Source organism: Triturus cristatus, chromosome 10, assembly GCF_964204655.1.
Source record: "Triturus cristatus chromosome 10, aTriCri1.1, whole genome shotgun sequence".
Classification (NCBI taxonomy): domain Eukaryota; kingdom Metazoa; phylum Chordata; class Amphibia; order Caudata; family Salamandridae; genus Triturus; species Triturus cristatus.
The window spans coordinates 528,292,793-528,313,709 of NC_140593.1; the positions used below are offsets into that span (position 1 = coordinate 528,292,793).

General features: G+C 41.9%; 1 protein-coding gene across 4 annotated transcripts in view; it reads right to left on the minus strand.

Moving 5' to 3' along the window:
* DPP6 (dipeptidyl peptidase like 6) overlaps nucleotides 1–20,917 on the minus strand; it is a 2,129,336-nt gene that overhangs the window by 644,812 nt on the left and 1,463,607 nt on the right. For all 4 annotated transcript variants that reach the window (XM_085631994.1, XM_085631993.1, XM_085631995.1 and 1 more), the window contains exon 8: nucleotides 10,446–10,566. In XM_085631994.1, the coding sequence (XP_085488120.1) occupies nucleotides 10,446–10,566 (121 nt within the window). The remainder of the gene's footprint in view (nucleotides 1–10,445; nucleotides 10,567–20,917) is intronic.

The window sequence follows — 20,917 nt, forward strand, 5'->3', positions numbered from 1 at the left end:
GCAAATGTGCTATAAAGCACTGTCATGGTGCTTGCTCTCATGCCTCTCACTCCGCCAGCCTCCTGGCAACAAAGGAATTCTGGGACACTGAGTTCCTGGTCCACAAGTCGGCGTCCAGCTGTACTAAAAACTTATCCTTGACACCAAACCCGATAAATGTACTCACAGTTTTTTCTCATTAATAACTCATGGGTATCTGTGCATGATGTAATGGTAAGTTAGGAGTAGATGGTTCCTAAATTTGAAGTGAACGTTATATGGCCTCATTTAAAGGAAGGTGGTAATGAAACATCTGTCAGTTTTGGGTGGATGTCCTGTGCACCCTCTTTCCGCTCCATTCTGCATTTATAGTGAGGGTGGAATGCAATTCCCCTTGTAGCAGAGCCAGCAGTGGCTGCATCATAGAGCAAACCATTGTGGTAGCCCTGAACCTGGTAGCATTGGAGAAACCACCACATTTAGGGTGGTCCATCTACTGGCAGCCATTCAACCATTATGAATCATGCTTGTCCACGCATGAATACAAGGCCAGAAACGTACCCATACATTAGAAGAAGTCGTTCAGAACATAAGGAGCTATTACATATGGTATTTCCAAAGATGTACCTCTCTTTGTTTTTTTTCTTCTCAGAAACAATATATGTTGACTACAGGTCCACCATGCCACCAAGGGCTGGTGCATATGCCTGATCTTTTGTTTGTTTATTTCTTAACCACAAATTAACATCTGCCCTTGTCGCCAGTGCAAGCAAAAAATGTCTACAAAACCAGAGAACCATTCAAAATTCAGCAGGATGGCCCTTGTTCAGATGGTATAGATGGCGCAATAAAAACACCAAATCGTGAGGTAGCAGTATTCTTGCAAAGGTTGCTTGTTTCTTTAGTTTAGAAAGCACAACAGAGTATATACATGGGGGATCATGAATAATGTTACCAAGTTACAACATCTTGAAGACATCTCATGCATTATTTTTAACAAAACGAAGTCCACTGAGCCTGTAATGCATTTTGTTGGTTATGTGTATCATATACTTTTTCTGTCAGCAAAATATTAGTTTGTCAACAGTATTGGCCACATCATATAAAGAGATTTGTGACGGTGTTGTATGAAATTTTCAGCAATAAAATCCTCTGATAGCTTCCTAATGTGTTGTGTTAATTAATGAAAATATCAGTGGCAACTATGACAAACATACATGTTATCGTGTGTTAACTGAGCTATTGTGCCAAAATACTAAAATACTGCCAATAGCTTGCACCATCAACATTTTGATAAGCAGAAGACAAACAAATATCTGTGTATATGATGTAGACTACACCAAATTGTAGCTTCTGCCCCTCTATACATTTTTGTTAACATCTGTAGAAGTTGTTGTGGAAAACCAAACTTCAGTGAAATAAAAAATAACGCACTCCAGTCTACCAAATCAAAAGCTTTTTCAGCATCCATCATCATGATCACTGCATCAGTCTGATTAATAGAAAAGTAATCGATGGCTTGCATTGAAAAATAAGTATTCAATGCCATTAAACGTCCAGGAATAAAACCATTTTGATCATTATGAACCACCTGTTGTGCACAGGGAGCTATCCTTTTTGCCCAGATTTTCATAAGAAATGTATAACCTGTATTTAACAGGCTGATAGGACGATAAGAGCTTGTATCGGCAGGATCCTTATCCTTTTTAAGAAAAACTATTACTACCGATTCCTTAAAACTTTTGGGAGTATCTATACCATCCTTGATTTCATTAATCAATCTTACCAAAAAGGGAAGCAGTTCGACCTGAAATATCTTATAAATTTCTACAGGGATCCCATCTGCTCCACTAGCTTTAGCATTAGCCATTCTCTTTAATACTACTTGTGCTTCAGGGATTCCTATTTGAGAGCTCAATGCCTCTGAACGCTGCTGCGATAGCAAAGGTAGCTCTAATGACTGAAAATATCTCTCAAGATCTGCCTCATCCACCCCTTGCGTTTCTTCACAGATATGATTAAAATGTGAGCTAAACACCTCACCGATACCCTGCTTATCATCTACTGGAGACCTGTTGCTGGTTTTATTATTTAAACGATTAATTGTGCAGCTTTTTGTGATTTCGTGGACCAGGCCAGGAATCTGCAATCTGCTGACTCTCTTCGTACAGTTTTTGTTGGTAAGCCTTACTTCCTGCCATTTCCTCTGTTAAGAAAAAATCTTTCAGCTTCTCCATTGCCCTAGCTAGCTCTTGCTGCTGTGCCTTTATTATGGGCGTGGGGAATCTACAAGAGTTCTCTTTCGTCTAGCCTCCTCCACCGTAGTTTGAAGTGTGTCAATCTTATTTCTCCGTAGGTTATTAATTCGTGCCTTATAAGAAATAACCTGGCCTCTAAATGTAGCTTTAAAGGCCTCCCATACCGTAAATAAAGGGGCCGTATTTACATTGTGTAGAAAAAACTCCTTAATAAACCGTCTGGTTTCTGTTAACCAGATCGTATCTTGTAGAGGGGATTTATCAAAGTGCCATCTGGATCTATTTTTCACGCTCATATTTAATATTAGTGTAAAAGAAACTAGTGAGTGGTCTGAAAACGAGTTGGCGACAATTTCTGCCGGACCCCTAGCAACTAATTTATCCACTAAAAAATAATCCAAATGTGAGGCCAATCTAAATCTACCAGAGTAGCAGGTATATGGGGAGAGAGCAGGATAAGCTAATCTCCAGGGATCTGCTAGTGAAAAATCTTTTGTTAGTTTACTAATGAATTTTGCGGTGTTAGGTTTTAGTTGATACTTTGTTATATTTGATGAATCCAGGGCTAGATTCTGAATAAAATTAAAATCACCTCCCAGAACTATAACACCTTCCATACTTATTACTAATTGGTAAATTTGGCCGAGTGCTGCAGTATCATTCTCGATAGGGCCATAGTAATTTCCCAAATTTAGCATTGTTTCCTGAAGCTTGACTTTAACCCGCGACCATCTGCCTTTCCCATCTTGCTGGACATCCTTAACCTGCCAGTCAAGTGTGTTTGTAAGTAGAATCCCTACCCCTCGAACGGCTAAATTAGCGGAAGAAAAAACAGCCTGTGAATACCTTTTGGGAAGTCCTATCTTAGGGTTATCAAATCTAAAATGAGTTTCCTGTAAAAACACAATCTCAGGGAAAAGAGAAGTAACCAAATTTTAAAAAGCAGCACTTTTCCGCGGGTTAAGTAATCCATTAACATTACAGGATACAATTTTCACGTTCTGCATTTAAACATATTCATCTGTAAATCTAAATATTCCCAAGTAACATGGGCTGCATTGAGTAAAGTAAATCTGTAAAATCGATTACATTTTTCCTGTTCATTTTTTCCTGCATCTATGCACCCCCATAAAAAAAGAAAAACCCAACAACCCTGGACCAACCCCCCTCCCCCAGAAATGTGGTCAACCCTTCCGGTCTCGCGTCCCACATCTCTCCCTCCCTTAGCCAATGGGGTGCCCTGTAACTGCACCCTAGGTGATCTGACCCCCCCACCCATACAACAAAGGAGACCTGAATACCCTGGTGGACATGAATCAAAACATAGAGCAAATTGACATAGTTGAACACAAACAACACAAATTCATCTTGCCGTGGTAATCTCACTCAGAAGCTCCTGAGCTTCATCTACCCGTGAAAGCATATAGATCTTTCCTTTAGCCAGCACCCTTAGTTTAGACTGTTGTGCAATGGATGCCTGTGCTCCTTGGGCCTTAAATAAATACAAAAGTTTAACAAATTCTTTACGCCTCCATGCTGCCCCTACAGACATGTCTGGAAAGATTCAGAAATTAATACCCTCGCTGATAACAAACTGTCTCTGCTGAATAGCTTTAGTCAGGACGTTTTCTTTAATTCTATAGTCAGCGAAGTTAATTAGGATTGTGCGGGGATATTTAGAGCCAGGGATGGGGTAGGCTGGGACCCGATGAGCTCTGGTTAATGTCAAATCCCCAGTAAAATCCGTTAACACTTTTTGTTTAAGGAGGGCTTGAACCCAGAGGAGGGTATTGGTCCCCTCGTTCCCCTCCGGCACTCCCAAGAGTCTAAGGTTAGAATGGCGTGAGTGATTTGTAAATCAAGGACTGGTTACTTGTACTTGTAGTATATATGTTCTATTTTATGTATTGTAATGTGAGTTGTGTTTTGGATTTTGTGGTGTTGCATTATAAGTTATTGTTTTGATTGTTTAATACTTATTGAAAAAATATGCGTTGCCCGACAAGATGAAATTCAAATAATGGTCTAATCTTGTTTGATAAAAAAAGTATAAAAAGAAGTGAAATAAAAACACACAGGCTTTAGAACAGAGCACTGAAGTCACAGTTGATTAATTATAAAACCATCTATCTGGACACTTTGATTGTTGTACAGTTTAAGAGGGGTCTAGTCCAGATAGTGTATGGACCCAAGCCTTCCTTTTTCATTAAACTTTCTAAAAGTGGCATTTTCAGAATTATTACTTAAAATCCCACTTTATCATTAAATGGGGGTTAAATTACAATTCTTTAGAGACCAAACTCATCTTTCCTAACTGCTCCCAATGGAAAGTTATTACTTATTAAATGTAATAAGGTAACTCAATGTTATTCTTTGGGAGCAAGGTAACCCTCACAGTAGTGAAACAGTACAAATCCAACTTTTTAAATACACTACACCCTGCCCAATGAGCTGTTTAGGGCCTACCCTAGGGGTGACTTATTTGCATTAAGAAGGGAGCCTTGGGCCTGGCAAAGGATTTATTTTGCCAGGTTGAGAAGGCAGTTTAAAACTGCATATACAGGTTGCAATGGCAAGCCTGAGATATGTTTAAAGGGCTACTTGGTGGCACAATGAGAGCTGCAGATCCACTAGTAGCATTTAATTTACAGTCTCTGGGTACATGTAGTATCACTTTTACTAGGGACTTGCAAGTAAATTAAAATTGTCAATTGGATATATGCGTATTTTACCATGTTTAAAGGAGAGAGCACAAGCACTTTAGAATTAGTTTCCAGTGGTAAAGTCTGCAGAGCCCTAATTCAGCAAAAACACCAGGAGTACGGTAAAATGTCTGGTGGAAGACCACCCTAAAGCTGGTAGGTCTAACACTTATGTCACAGGAGCACTAATGATTATGAAGCACCAGGTGTCAGGACTGATGGTCTTTAGATGCCAGAAGATGGTAGAAGCTACTGGTAGGGCTTGGCCTCCACAAACACAGGCACACACATACATACATGTACATGAGCATATAAAAACATGCACAAACACACAGTGGTAGACCTATCAGCCTTGGGGTGGGCTTCCCCAGACATTTTGCCTGCTTACCTAATCTTCTTGCTGATTCTTTTTGTTGGTCTTGGGACTAGAGCACTTTACCACTGATGACCAGTGCTAAGGTGCATGTGCTTCTCCCCTAAACATGGTTATATTTGGTATATCCACAATTGGGATATATAATCTATCTGTAAGTCCCTAGTAGAGCGCATTACCTGTGCCCAGAGCCTGTAAATTAAATTTAATGCTACTAGTGACACTGCAGCACTGATTGTGCCACCCACACAAGTAGCCCTTTAAACATGTTTCAGGCCTGCCACTGCTGAGCCTGTGTGTGCAGTGTTACTGCCATTTCGACTTGGCATTCAAAACTCTTTGCCAAGCATTAAACTCCCTTTTTCTTACACATTCATCCCCCTCCCCCCCTAAGGTAGGCCCTAGGTAGCCCATGGGGAATGGTGCTGTGTAAGTAAAAGGTAGGACATGTACTTTTATCTTTTGCATGTCCTGGCAGTGAAAAACACTAACATTCGTTGTTCACTGCTGGCAGGCACTACTCCTCTCATAGGTTAACATTGGGAGTTCCTTATTACACTTTTAACCTGTAAATCCTGATTAGAAAGGAGCAGCTCTGTCATGTTTTATATCTTTTGATTGGTAAAGACAAATCCTCTCTGCTGGTAAAGTTGAATCTGACATTATTATTTTAGACATGCCACTTTTAGAAAGTAGGCATTGCTATGCTCTTAAAGCTCAGTGTGCCTGCATCCTGTCTCAAATACATGCCTGGGATGGGTGACAGCTTGACTGTGTGCTTTCCCTCTATACAGCCACACACAAAGGAAGGTCAGGTGTGTCTGAGTGCCCATCTGCATCCTGATGGCTCATCCTGGGCAGGATGGGAGAGAAGAGCTGACAATTACACCTGAATAGATAGTGTCCTGTCTCCAGACAAAGGGTTGATTACCCCCCTGTAGTGAGTCTGGAGCCAGGGCTGGAAAGAAAGGACTTCTGTGCACTTCAAAGAACCTTCTTTGAAGTCACCCCCCACTTTACAGTCACAACTGGGTATAAGTACTGGGTCTCTGACCTCGGCAAATCAGACACTTCTTGACCTGTAAAGAACCTCTGCTAGAAGAACTGCTGTGCTGCTACAAGGACTGCCACTCTGCTAGACTGCTGATGTGGAAGAACTGCTTTTCTGCTGTGCTGCCCTAATGCCTGCTGTTTTTAGACCCTGCTGAGGAAGAGCTGGGCTCTGCCTTGAAACCAAAATGAGAAGCCCAGGTCTTGTTGGCTTACCTTCTGCTTTCTGAGACTCTGGGATATCAAAGTCTCACGACCTGCTCCTCTGCCTGGTCCACTGGAAGTGGATCCAGGTGCTTGGACCAGTCAAACTGACACATATCTTGTCTGCGTGTAACAGAACTGACACATTGATGCTGTTGTGGGAGCAGAATCAGCGTATCGCACTCAGAGCCAACACATTGCCCTAAAGAATCGCAGCATCGCCGCTTCTGCAGTGTGGGAAGATCGACACATCCCCACGATTGGGTGGAGAAACCCAGTGCATCGTCTACGGAACCAATGCCTCTCTGCTCGGAGCATCCTCTTTGGAACCGATGCATCGCCACCACTGTGCAAAGAAAATCGATGCATCACCTCGATTGCGGGATCGAGACCGAAGCACCGCTCGGCTGCTCCCCTCATCTCGCTGTTGAGACCAGGATCAAGGTACTGTGTTCAACAGGCAAGCGTGGCTCCTGCCTCCAGCCCGCGTTCCATCGCGGTCAACCTGAGATATTAACTTTTCCCCAGTCCAGCGTGACCAGATAACCCTCATTGGCACTTATTTGATCTAAGTGCAACAGACATTTTTATTCTTTAAACATTCTACTCATTGGATTTTTTTCATTTTGGTCTTGTTTTAATTATAGAACTCCTATCTATTTTTCTATCTTTTCTGTGATGTTGTCATTGTGGTATTGTGTGTTGTGTTGCACAAATACTTTACACATTGCCTCCTAAATTAGGTCTGCCTACACAGTGTCAAGTTACCAAAGGGTGAGCACAGGATAATTTATGGTGTGTAACTGACTTACCCGGAATGGGATTGTGGTTCCTACTTGGACAGGGTGCATACCTCTGCCAACTAGAGACCCAATTTCTAACACACATGCAGGGATGAACTCATAGAATAAGACCCACCCACTACACATACACCAAAATCCATACACACACCTCCATATACACATTTCCTTCATAGCTCCCTCACAAGTCACAAAACCGAAGCACAGGGAGGCCAATCGGTGCAGACACCCACTCACCGCACCACTCATGCATTGTTTACTTTTATGGCCAGTTGCCAGTCGAGGAATTGATACTACTACCTTGCGAACAGCAATGTGATGGAGTAAGCACTGCATTTCCAGTTGCTCTGAATGACAGCTCTGTGGCTTTTAGTAGTACTGCACCCCAATGCCCAACTGAAGAGCTACCACTGAAAAAAGAATGAACGTTAATCAAAAGCCCTGAAATATATTGCGTCTTCCTTATACGATTCCACCATAGCTCACACAGCACATTAAACCTTGTCCTTTTTCCTAATTTTTTAGACAGAAAGCCTTGAAAAATAATGGCTATTTAGTAATATGTGACTTCCGCCATCTATACCCCGTGTAGCAGGATCAACCAATTTTTTGTGTAATACTCCTTTCTGCACTCAGCACGATTTGTTACAAAATATTTTTAAGTACATTCCTGTGGCTGTTGAAAGTTCACGATTACTACCAATTTGTTTGAATTGACCCTATAAAAACTTGGACGACTCCAGAGGCAAATACTATCTTAATTAATGCTGCTATTAATACAAGCTAGCAGCAGGTGTTGTGCGAGGTTCAATGTACATTTAAAGCATACAATACATCATGCTTAAAATGCTCCCACCACAATTGCATGCAGGAACATCCCAAGTGTCAACAAATCCCTTTCAAATAAAAGCGATTGCCCACACATACAAGGTTGGAGAAATCCAAGTGCACAATAATAGCTGAGTATCTGATATTTTATCTATAGTTCGCACATTTCTGAACTACGTTTAGAAACATAATACACATAAACTTTTCAAACTTTTACTTGACCAAGATAAAGTGAAAAAACATATCTGAGCGAATATATGTGACTTCAGTTGATACCAGTGGCTTCCTGATATAATGTCTTAGATATTGTTATTCGGGATTTAGGTCCACCTTTCTTTTGCTAAGAAATTTGATAAGATTCCGATATAGTATACGTGACTTAATTAGTCTGGTGACCTATTTTTGCACTATGAAATAACTATATTGATTCAAATGGTCAAACATGTTGAAATATTGTACTTCAAAGATCCAATATAGAAAGGTCAGTAAGAGCTGTCCATGTGGCACATACAGAAATAAACAGACTAAAGGAAATGCATGTGCGCAAACTGTGTAGTGCACACACACATCTTGATAGGCTATGCCAGGGGGTGTGGTTGGTGCAGATTCCATCAATCCCGCGTTCACAGAGGACCGCACTAATACATGTGCAAAGTACAACTCACTTTCCACTATGGTAGTTTGAAACTAGGTGTAGGACTGGGGCTGGAGAAGCTGCAATGGTGGCAGGGGACAGAAAAGTCACATGTGCATTGCAAACCCCATACACCAATGCTCCTGAAGTAAATGAGCATTAGACTACAGATTACATTTATAACTCTAACCTAGGAACCGACATTTAAAAATCAGTATTAACCTTTAATGGCCCTTTAAGGCCGGAACATATCAGTGCACTTCCAAGGGTGGAATGGACATGGGTGCAGGAGTCTACTGATAACAGCAGATTCAATCTGATCTCCATGCCTTCCCGGTTCATGGAAGTCAATACATGACAGAACATTAAGTGTATGCCATGTGCGATGGTTGGTGACACTCCATCATTAGTTTAAGCTTTGCATTACATTCACATTAATTAGCACCGCGTGCCTTTGTAGTGTGATGTTACGGGTAAACTTAAAATAATTAATGTAGGCCTCAGTATAAATGAGTCAAGTTAACAATAAATGTTCTTTTTTTTTTAGGAGACAAGCTGTAACTGCCCACTTTTAAATAAATGTATTCTCTTGTTCAAAGTTTCTGTGTGAATGTTTATCTTTAATTATTGCATTGTAGGCTAAATAATGAATCGCTGAACCTGTGCTGAGAACATGCCAAGCACAATGTATCATCCTAATATGAGATATCTCTTGAAGGTCATGCTGCAGAGACATCCATTGTGTGATGCCTGGGAAGAGGACCGATGCCAAGATGTTGTGAAATGTTCAATCCTGATTGGCTTTCCATCTATGGGAATCATAGGGAGTGTTGCTTACTGTCGATAATTTGTTTTTTAAGTGTGCAATGCTGGGGCAGTTAAATTCAGATACGCCCTATGACTCTTCTGAAATTAGACACTCTTCTTTGCACCTGCTCACAGAGTAAGACTCCTGAGAAAATTCATTCTCCTCTTACCTGAATGGATCTTTATTGGATGTTGCCATTCAGAGGCGCTGCTTCCATCACAACCTTCCTAAGTTCTTCTAGTTCAGCATATCAGGGAGTCTTCTACTCACATGATACTGAATTTGCTCGAATTTCTCTATGGCGACTCTTAGCATTTTGTTTTGTAATTCCTAATTCTAAATCAATTTTAATTATATAGTGGACATATGTATATACTTCTTATTGACTTTTGATAACCTTAAATGATTTGAATTTGTAACTCTGCTAATCTGCCAATAAGCATTCATGGTTTGCAAATCTATTACTCTCCGTCATCATTGTGGGGCCGAATGTGCTTCACTGTCATTGATGAGTTGCTGCTTTGTGGAATTAACTCCTCGGTCCGCTCAAGTGCAGCGTGTACTTTTGTTTGCAATGATGATCTGCACATTGCAAATCTGTTGCTTTTGACATGCTGTCACATGTGTGAGGGTCAACATATCATTTACAAATGTGAGGCACAGCTTCTTCATTACTTCCTCACTGGACCATTTTCCAAAGTAGGTTATGAGTTCCACTCAGTTATCTGACCCTGAGATCTGCATATAGGTTTCTAAATCAATCAAATGAATGATAGATACATCAACAACACTTTCAATCATTGCCATACCTTCATACAACCAGTCGCTGAGGCCATTAAAAACAACTCCTTCTCTTCCAGTGGCGACCAATCGGATGGCACGACTGTCCACGTTCATCTGATAGTAGATGTTGTTCTCAAATACGAAGATCTGGATTAAAATGAAAATAGGAAATCACCAAAAGCTAGAACAGAATCATCTAGTGTACTTTTCATAAATTCTCACCCAGCCACTAGTGGGTGAATGGTGTTTTTGTCGCCTGCCATCACATTATCATACCACATAAAATTAATATGTTACCATTTATTTTATCTGGAGGCTTCCAGTACCTCCGGAAAGACTTTTGCTAGGTGAGTCTAGTACAGCTGTATGTTCAAACTCATTACTTCCTGAAATTAGAAGACTTAGCATAGAAACAAAGTGAGGAAATTAAACTAGGTTAAACAGAAGTCTATGTTCTCTGTTGTAAGTAAACCTTATGTGGCTAGATTTTTGCTGGTTGGGTTAATACACTTTCCAGGAAAAGTAATTTAGTCTGTGAGAGTGGACGAGAAGAGTCCACAAGGTATACTCTTTGAGAAGACGAGTGCCTGATGCAGCCCCTATTGGGAAATGAGAGAGAGCTGATCCAGATATAGTGATTAGCAGAAGGGGCCGCACAGATCGCTGCCTAGATGCTGTTTGTCACCATATTTCATACTGTGCTGCTACTTAGCACATTTTTTTGGGGCGGGAGCCAAGACTTCTTTTTTGGCAGCAAAAATCATTAACTGTAATTTACAGAATACAAACATTGATTTTTGCTGCCGCAAAACAGCAGCCTTTGTCTGAAAACATAGTAACTTTCGACTTTGTGAATGTTCCAATTCCCCAACATCCTAGTGTAAAATACGCAATACATGGCGATTTAAACATTGGGAAACTCCACTTGTAAGATTAAAAGTTCACTATTAAACATTATTTTATTCTCAGTTAGGAACCATTCCCTAAAAAATGTATGTTTTTGCGTGCTGCTTTCTTTGCGGATTAAAAAAACAAAATACGAGTGCACACGGCAGCCACGTGTCTGCTCTCACAAACTGTTTATTTTTCACAAGCTGCAACGGTTGGAACAATGCAGTGCTAGTTCGAATTGCTGTCACACGTTGGGACTACAGCACGCGCCAGAGCAGCAACTTGAATTCAGTAGAGGCTGGATCGCAACTGGAATTAATTTAGGAGCTGGAAGCGTTCCAGGCCATGCCTGAAAGAATAAACTACAGGGAAGGAAAATTACAGTGATATAATCATCTTGTTATATGGCTATCTCTTTTGGATATTTTTTTAGATTGCGTTTGAAAACATGCCATGAAACCTGACGCAAATTACAGAAGCAAACAGCACACAGGCTGTGTTTGTGCACCTCGGAATTAAAGAATAACATGCACTATTGAAATGAAAGGTGATTTTTGTATAGCGCACTACTACACGAAGGCGTCTAGGCGCTTTTGTTCTGGAAGGAAGAGACGGAAGAGTGAAAGATTGATGACAAGATGTCCTGACATGGGGATAAGGAAAAACAAGCGTTTGCAATGCAATATGTCCCGCATTTATGAGAGTTTGAGCTACTGGCACTGTAAATGACAATGTCTTTTATATATGTGTTGTTTTAAAAACAGATAAACAAAAGACATTGTCATTTTCAATTTCAATAGCTTAAACTCTCGCAAATGCGAGACCTATTGCATTGCAAATGCGTGCATTACATTTTTGAAAAAAGCGCTTGGAGAGAGCGTGTCCTGCCTGCAACGGCACGCTGGACAAAGCTATTTGAGAAAATAGTGCTGGGGGGCTGTAATTAAAGCCTACCGAGCAAGAACACACGTAACAGGGGGTGTTCACCATGTGCGGTTACAAAATGAGACAAGGCGCTACTAAGGAGGGACTACTAAGCCTTTTGACCAATAAAGAGCCACAGTTTACATTGGACAAGGACACACGCCAATGAAAAATGTCGGTGGAGAGCGTGCGGAGCTTCAAGTCCCTACCTCAATACAGCATGTCTCACAGAGCAGCGCATGCGCTGCCCAGGCTCAACCTAAAAAACTACTGATTAAAAAGCCATGTTTTCAGGGCATTCCTAAAAACACAATCTGTAGATTTCTTCAGGTAAAGAGGAAGGGAGTTCCATCTCTTGGCTGTACAGTAGACAAAACTCCTATCACCTCAATGAGTTCACTTAGCTGTGGGGACCGACAGATATTCAGGGCCAAGGCCATTCAGTGCTTTAAAAGCGATGCAAAGTGCCTTGAAATTAACTAGCTGGCGAATAGGTAACCAGTGGAGCTGAACCAAGGCTTTTGAGCCGGAATGATGCCTTGGGGTCCTAAGTATAATGCGAGCCGCAGTATCCTGCAAGACTTGTATTTTATTTAGGAGCCTCTGCTGTAGATTAACATGTAGTGCATTGCAGTTTTGACATATTATTCCCAGTACTGAATGTGCCTAACTTGGTATTGGGCTCAGACTGCACATCTACTATTTTATGCACCCAAGCTACCGAATATTGGCTGGATGTGCAAATTACACCAGATTTTTGCCCCCCCCCCCCCCCCCCATCATGATCAGCCCCTATGTGCTTTGCTTATGCTGTAGACTGTGGTGTGAGATTTCTCTCACTTTATTTAATGTGTTTGCGCCACTTCTGAAGGCAAGACAGTTTCACAGGAATCCATATTTTGAAAAAAATGATCTTAGACACCATTTCCCATCCTTTAAAACAGGGTCGTCCAGCGCAGTTCCTGGAATCTTGCACAAAAGCTAGGGTTTCAGGCTACCCACTGCCAATGTAGGTACATTCCATTTAGGTTTATTGTGTGTCTTTTTATTTTAAGGAAATACGCTGAATCTCTGGATGCCAACCGTACCTATGTTGGACAACGCTGATATAAATAATTTGAATGTTCACGGTGAGTAATGATCGTGAAGTAATAAGTTTGCCCTGTACTTTCAAATGGACTGTGCATTCGTTCGAAGCACTGAGTGAAGGCTGCACAACTGCCTCCTGCTTTCTTAGAGCCAGATCTACAATGTTCTTGCTGAGAGGATCTAGGGAATTGGTCCTGATTTGACTACAAGCCTGCATTAGTTTATTCTTAACAGGTGGAAAGCACATATTGCATACCCAACCAGGTGTTAAAAAGATTTGTTTGAAGCTCAAATGGATCGAAAGTTACTACAAACACTGCAACATGGGTTGAGGGCACTGCGCTAAGGTTGACTGGTCATCTTTTGGTTGCTCATTGCTGTATTTTGGTGTCAGACTGATTTGAATGAGGTGAAACTTTTTCCCAGAAAGTGTTAACATAGGGGAACATGACAAAATAGTGAGGTAATACTATCACAAAATGTGCTGCATTTTGCTGCATAATTTGTTCTTGCCCCATAATATAATAATCCCTGCCACACATTTTGTCCTCCCCCGCAGATAATTCCAGTCACCCTGCCTTGAGTGATCTTTTATTGAAGTTGAAGCTACCTAATGTACACCTTAGTGATTGCCTCAAGTAGGCCTTGTTCTCTTCTGTGTGGCTGTGTTCATTACAGTGCCAGCACACTCTTCGGGGATACACTGTAAAGCATCTCTCCACTTTACATTGCCCGACCACTGCATCACCTTCACCACATCATGATGCAAGGGTAAAGGTCATGTCATTATAAAAAAAGAATAAGATAACTTTTATTAAATAACTTAAAAAATGAGGGGTGTGGGGATCCTAATCACAAAAAAATGTAAAACCCAAAGGTTTATTGGCGGTGATGCAGTGGTCGGGCGATCAGTGACTGGGGCTACTGTAACGTTCAATCTCCTGGGCATGTACTCAAAAAGCAGCTTCAATCTCTTGGGTTTTATCTCCATTAGACCCTGGGTAATTTTTGGACTCGACCGTCCATACCATAGTTTGGGGGATGGTTGATTAACTCTTCCTCTTTCCTACCTTGCGGGTCGACAAAGGTACGATCGACACTTTTGCATGTCCCTAAGTGCATCTGCTGCACCCTCATACATGCAAGTTCAATTAGAAAGTTCTCGAAGGGCATTCAGCTTTAAATGAATCAAATGGGACTGGAACTCCACAAAGCAATAACTGGGGAAACCACATTGTGTATCACTCCATATGTATCTTCATGCTAGCCTTTAATCCAACCACTCACTGATGTCGATCTATAACCAACCAAGCCTGCCATGTCTAGCAACATTTTTACTGTCCTTGAAACTTCTCCCATCATGCTCAGTGGTCAGACAAATCTACCCCAAAGAGCTTTCTACTTGTATGTATTAACTAAACAATTTCTCTACTTTATGGCACATGGTGACAAAGGACAAATCAGGTATTCTAATTTAGTTAGCCGTTGGCTAATTTTTTCTAATCTAAAGCTTGCGTGAAAAACTCTTAGGCAAATTAAAAAGTTTGTGCAAATGTTTTTCACAACGGAGATAAAATCACAATAATGCGGGTCTTAATGTTACTGGTAGCTAAGAGCAACTCATATGTAACAATGTTTTTACCTGGATAGTCTATGAAATATTCAGTTATATTTTTGTATCGAAAATTTGTCATTTTCAGCAATTTCATCAAGTAATTTTCAATTCCTGTAAACACATTTGAAAATTGCTCAATGGCTTTCAAAATTGTGCACTGGCATCACTTTCTGCATCCCATTGTTCTGACTATCTGAAATCCTCATGGCTAAATGTATACTGAAGTATCAAATGTTTTATTAATTCCTCATTCCCACTGGCAAACTGACTAGGCTGAATGAGTCATTCATTTTCCAGTACACTCAGTAATGTGATATGATAAGCCCTTTCTATCCCTGGACAAGCATTTCACATTATTGGTTTTGACAGCATTACAATATACACTGTCAGATTAGTCAATATCACTTATATGAGGGAAAACACTGTCATGACGCTTACTCTGGGAATCTTCAATGAGCAAACTATATCTCCAGAGTGGATTAAATATTTTTTCGCATTAATATTTCTGGCACTGTCCATAATATTCTATCTATTCTTGTTACTACATATTCACAACGTAGTATCCGCAATATAGTCTTTGTTTTTGTAGGGAAACACGATCAATTCAGCTTTCCAAATACTCACTAAATTTGTAGCCAAAAAATGCAAATTTATCTGCAGTTCCTGAAAATTCTTATCCACCTAGGTGAAGTAATTGGTTCTGCCACGGTGTTAGTGGCTTGACAAGCATGATTATTATAAGACAACATGCTTCCCTGGAGGTAGGATTAAAGCAGGTCCCATGTGTCACATTTATCAGTCAATTAACTGAATACTGCTGATGGTGGGTGGGGAATCTCTGGACCATAGACAGCTAGTGGAGATTCCTAACAGGAAGTTACCTTAATTCCTTGGTTGCCAGTGGAGAATCAGAATTATACTTTTTGCTGCTTTCTGCCACTGGATGCCACAAGGCTGATCTTTCCATGTATTGGGACTTATAAGGAAGTGGCACACAAGCCTGTACACAAATGGATCCCATCTGTGGATATGCAGCAATGCACCGTTATTAAGGTCGCCTGAGCAGTGGTCTTAATCTTAGGATAAGCCACGTTTCTTCTATTGTCCTTTGGTGCATGGCAGAACCCAATGTGTTTAGGCCATGCACAATGAGCCATGGCCAGAGTCATAAACAACGGTAGGTCACATACCAAATGTGCAGTTCGTTGTCCCCCACTGCACTTTGCATTTGGAAGTCAATATGCTTCAAATCATTTCCATGGCTTAGTCATCTTTCCACAAATCACTAAGTAACAGTATAAATGGCTGCTCAACCAATTTGTGTTTATTCAATTTACAGATTCATATAGCATTTGTGTATTTGAGTCCCTTTTCCAGGCCGTAGCACAAGCTTCAATGCAAAAAGGCATGTTTCCAACCCCCTACATGGCGGGTGGATCATAATTTGGAGGTCGGGACCACCGCCTACTTGTCGGGCAGTACCGATCCCAAAATGATGGTGGTCGGACACTCATCCGACTGCCATCGTAATCAGCCCCATAGAGCTTTCTTTAATAAATAAAACAAGACAAAAACAACAATAATCCAGTCAGTAGACATGCAATTTAAAAAAAACTTTAGTGAAAATAGCATCAAAAAGCTCAAAGCTCTTACTGTGGCTATCTGGTCATGCCGGGTCAGGCAAAAGTCACAAGTTCAGTCCGGCTACAGGGATCCAGTTAGGCCCGTTGAACACAGTACCTTAAATCCTGGTTTGCGAAGCATTGTGAGGATCCACGGCGAAGATGTGTTGCGCAGCCAAAGCCACGTGTCGGTTCTGAGATGCAGTGAGGCTGAGATGTGAGGGCCTGTGTTGTCAGCAAAGATCCCGTCGATGGGGCATGTGATGCAAAGTCTGGTGTCAAGGATGCAGCGTGCAGTGGGGGTGATGCATTGAGGCCGCCGTCAATGAGAGATGTGAGGGTATGTGCTCAGGACGCATTGCGCAGCAGCAGTTCTAAAGGGTATACAGGCTTCAGCAGCAATGCAGGTCTTTGCGATGACTCCAATACACGCAGCAGCAGAGATGCGTCAGTTCTGCTCGGGTTGGCGCCGTGCAGCAGAGGAGATGTGTCGGTTCTGCTAGCTTCACAGCAGTGTGCAAAGCACCTTAAGCCCACTTCCAAAGGTCCAGGACTGGAGTGGCACCACTTGGCAGGGTAGACTCAGAGATGGCAGAGTCCAGGTGCAGGTGCAAGTTTGTTGGATGCCTGTTATGTCCCTGAGGCATCAGATCAGGAGGCCAGCCATCTAGCCCTTGGGGTCACTATGAGTTTTGGGTTCAAGAGATGCAGGTCCATTCCTTCTCACCCAGGTAAGAGGGCATCAGACAGCACGGCAGCAGTTCCTTCAGAGCAGCAGACCAGCAGAGAGATAGTCCTTCCAGCAGCTCGGCAAACCTTCTTCCTTGCACAGTATTCATGAGTACAGGAGTGTAAGTGGGGCTGGGCCCAGCTCCTCCTTCCCATCCTCCCAGGTCATTCAATTACACCTGAGCTCCCAATTGTGTGTTGCTGTCTAGGAGGAATGCACAGAGCCCAACTATCACCCAATCATGTGACCCAGAGACAGGCTGCAGGCACCAAATGGCAAAAGCAAGAAAATGCCAACTTTCTAAAAGTGGCATTTGAGAATTGTAAGTTAAGATCCCCCTTCACCACAAGTTAGGATTTTAGATTGCAATTCCAGAGACAACAAACATGAAGGGGTACCTGTTCCCAATTTTTTAAATTACACTTACAAAATGTATTAAGGTAATTCCAATGTTATCCACGGGAGAGGTAGGCCATGCATTAGTAAAAAACGAATGCAAGAGTTTCTCTCTAACAGGACATGTAAAATTTAAAATTACAAGTCCATCTTTTTACAAACACTGCACCCTGCCATTGGGGCTGCCTATCTTAGGGGTGACTTATAAGATTTAAAAAGGAAGGTTTGGACCTGGCAAAATGTTTATAATTAGCAAATGATCTTGGTTCAAACGGAGCACGAACTGTGTTGAGTAACAGGTGTTTATATGATTTGGTGGTGATGTGTATGTTTTCACATTATGGATTTTATGTTGTACATGGCTTTATTATCATCACTGGAAATGTTTAAATAACAATTCATGGTTGCCAATGGGCTGTTTTCACATTACAGTTATGCCTGATGAGGGGCTCATTGCCCGAAACGCATTGGGAAAATATTTGAATGTTTACTCGAGAACAAATTTGACTTAACGTGCTGCCAGAACCAACCTGGATGGGCATTCCTTGAGCATTAAGTTTGGGATCACGTTGCCTCTATGTGAACTTTAGAACATGGAAGATTATTGGAGTGAAAATGGATGAAAAGGATTTTTTGCGATGAATATTGGATTGTTTCTTGTCACTTTACTTACATGGCTGTGCAGCTTGAAACTAGTGTGTGAAGATGCACCAGGCACCTTTGAAAAGGTTTATTTTGCCAGGTCAAAACTGCAGTTTAAAACTGCACACCCACAGGCTGCAATGGCAGGCCTGAGACATGTTTAAAGTGATTCTTAAGTGTGTGGCACAATTAGTGCTGCAGACCTACTAGTAGCATTTAATTTACAAGCTCTTGGCACAGATAGTGCCACTTTACCTGGGACTTACTAGTAAATTCAATATGCCAATTGGGTATAAGACAACCAAACAAGTTATAAGGAGTGAGGACAAGCACTTTAGCACTGGTTAGCAGTGGTAAACTGTGCAAAGTCCTAAAGTCAGAAAACACAAAGTCAGAAAGCAGGAGTACTGAAGGCAAAACATTGGTGGGAAACCACGCCAAGGATTCCAGGTCTCACAATGGGCCATCCTGCCAGGGTGGATGGGGCAAAGCTGTTCCCTGCCCCACATACATTTCAAAGGACTGCCTCCAGCCCACTCACAAATAAACATAACACCAGCCTTTTGTTACCCTAGACTACTTGGAGCCTGGGGAGTGGACGGAAAGACCTTTTCAGCATCAGATGTGCAAGTAGTCTAGAAGTTTACCCCTACTTAAAGGCTGACACCATTATTATTATTATTATAGCAGCTTATAAAGCGCAATGGTTACTCCATTACAGAGTATCTCCATGCTGAAATCCCATTGAGGCCGAGAACATACTTATGAAATAGAAAGCAGAGAAAAGCTAATGGAAAAGATTGTTTCTAAACAGCCAAGTTTTAAGCTGTTTCCTAAAGATATATTCTGAAGTCTCCAATCTTACGCGCAGAGGTTGAGAGTTCCACTGCTTAGCTGCCAGGTATCTAAAGGAGATACCCCCAAAGCGTTTTCTAATAAATTTTGGAATGCATACCAAACCAGTCCGGACGATCTCAGACAGCGTATAGAGTGTATCATAGGGCAAAGATATTGCGACCCTTGCCCAGCAGTATTCTGTGGACATAGCACAGCGCTTTAAAGGAGATCCTCTCCTCAATGGGGTGCCAATGGAGAGTTTCCAGGGTATTACCAGTTGGTGCAAATCTGGGGATATTTAACAGCATCCGAGCTGCTGCTTTTTGCACCCGTTAGAGCTTGTTTATGCTCTTCTTTGGTGCCCCCAGATATAGAATGGTACAATAGCCCAATCTGGAGGTCACCATTGCCTGCCTGGACCACTGTTTTTTTTTTTAAGCGTCCGGGATAAGGAATTTTTTTCAGCATTTTTAGGATCCCATAGCAGGTACCTGTGAGGGTGGATATCTGGTCAGAGAAAGAAACTGTGGAGTCAACCAGGCTCCAAGATTTTTCACCTTGTGACTCGGAAGAGATGGAGACCCTAGCATACTAGGCCACCAACTCGATGACCAACTATAATATCTGTTTTGCTGGCATTAAGCCCGAGGCAGCTGTGTTTCAGCCACTTTGCCATATCCTCCAGGCAGAGGTATAGACTATTCAGTACAATCCTGTACCTGTGGTGAACCCCACAGAAGGACTGCCCTGTATTTCAGAGGAATGGCCTGCTGCTTGAGGCCTACTTTGAACCTCAGAGGACTGCCCTGCTGCATGAAGCTCGCCTTGTACCTTCAGAGGACTGACTTGCTGGTTAAGGGCTGCCTTATTGCTTGATCTCGGGACTACCAGAGTGACTCCAAGGGCTAGTTGACTGGCCTCCTGTGTAAGCTACAGGGACAGACCATGCTACAGAATCTTTGAACCCTGCACATGGCCTCAGCCTGGAGTGAGCCCTGACCCCCGAAGTGGTGCCCAACGAGCCCTGGACCCTTGGAAGTTGCACTAAAGGTGGTCCTCCATCCAAAACCTGAAACTTGGGATTATCACCAAGAAGTGGCCTGAGAACTGACAAGACACCGGGACCTACCTGCTCGCCGAACCGCCCGCAGTGCATCGCCGGTCAGCCTGACTTCGCAGTACCTCCTACTAGTTATTTCTCCACAGCATTAAATCCTGCTCATGGGATCCTCCGCACAACAGTATACAGCCTGGTGGAGCCCTTGTCAGCTACAGCCCGCAGCTTCATTCTGCTGGAGATTTTCGACTTCTAAAAAACTGACTAAGTCCGATCGTAGAAATGCTCACCAATACTCCGTCCAGCGGTTCTCCGACACCTCCTCGTCAGACACTGCTGCCTGCATTGCCCTACTGAACAAAATTACTGCTAAGTCCAAAGGTAAGCAGAGACTGGACCTAAGCCACCTCGTGTAGCCGAACCACTGTCCATCGCTCTCCGCCTTAACATTTGACTTTGCCCAGGTCTTACGTGACCAGATTTCCAAGGATAGCATTTTGATCTTTCAGGTGCTATTCTTTACTTAAAATGTTGAAAAATTCATAGCTCCGACTATTGGATTTTTTTTGTTTTGGTGTCATTTTATTTATTAAAATGTACTCTATTTTTTTATTTGATGCAGAATTTTTCTTGTATTGTGTTTTCACTTTATTACTGTTTATGTGCTGCATATATACTTAACATAGTGACTCTAA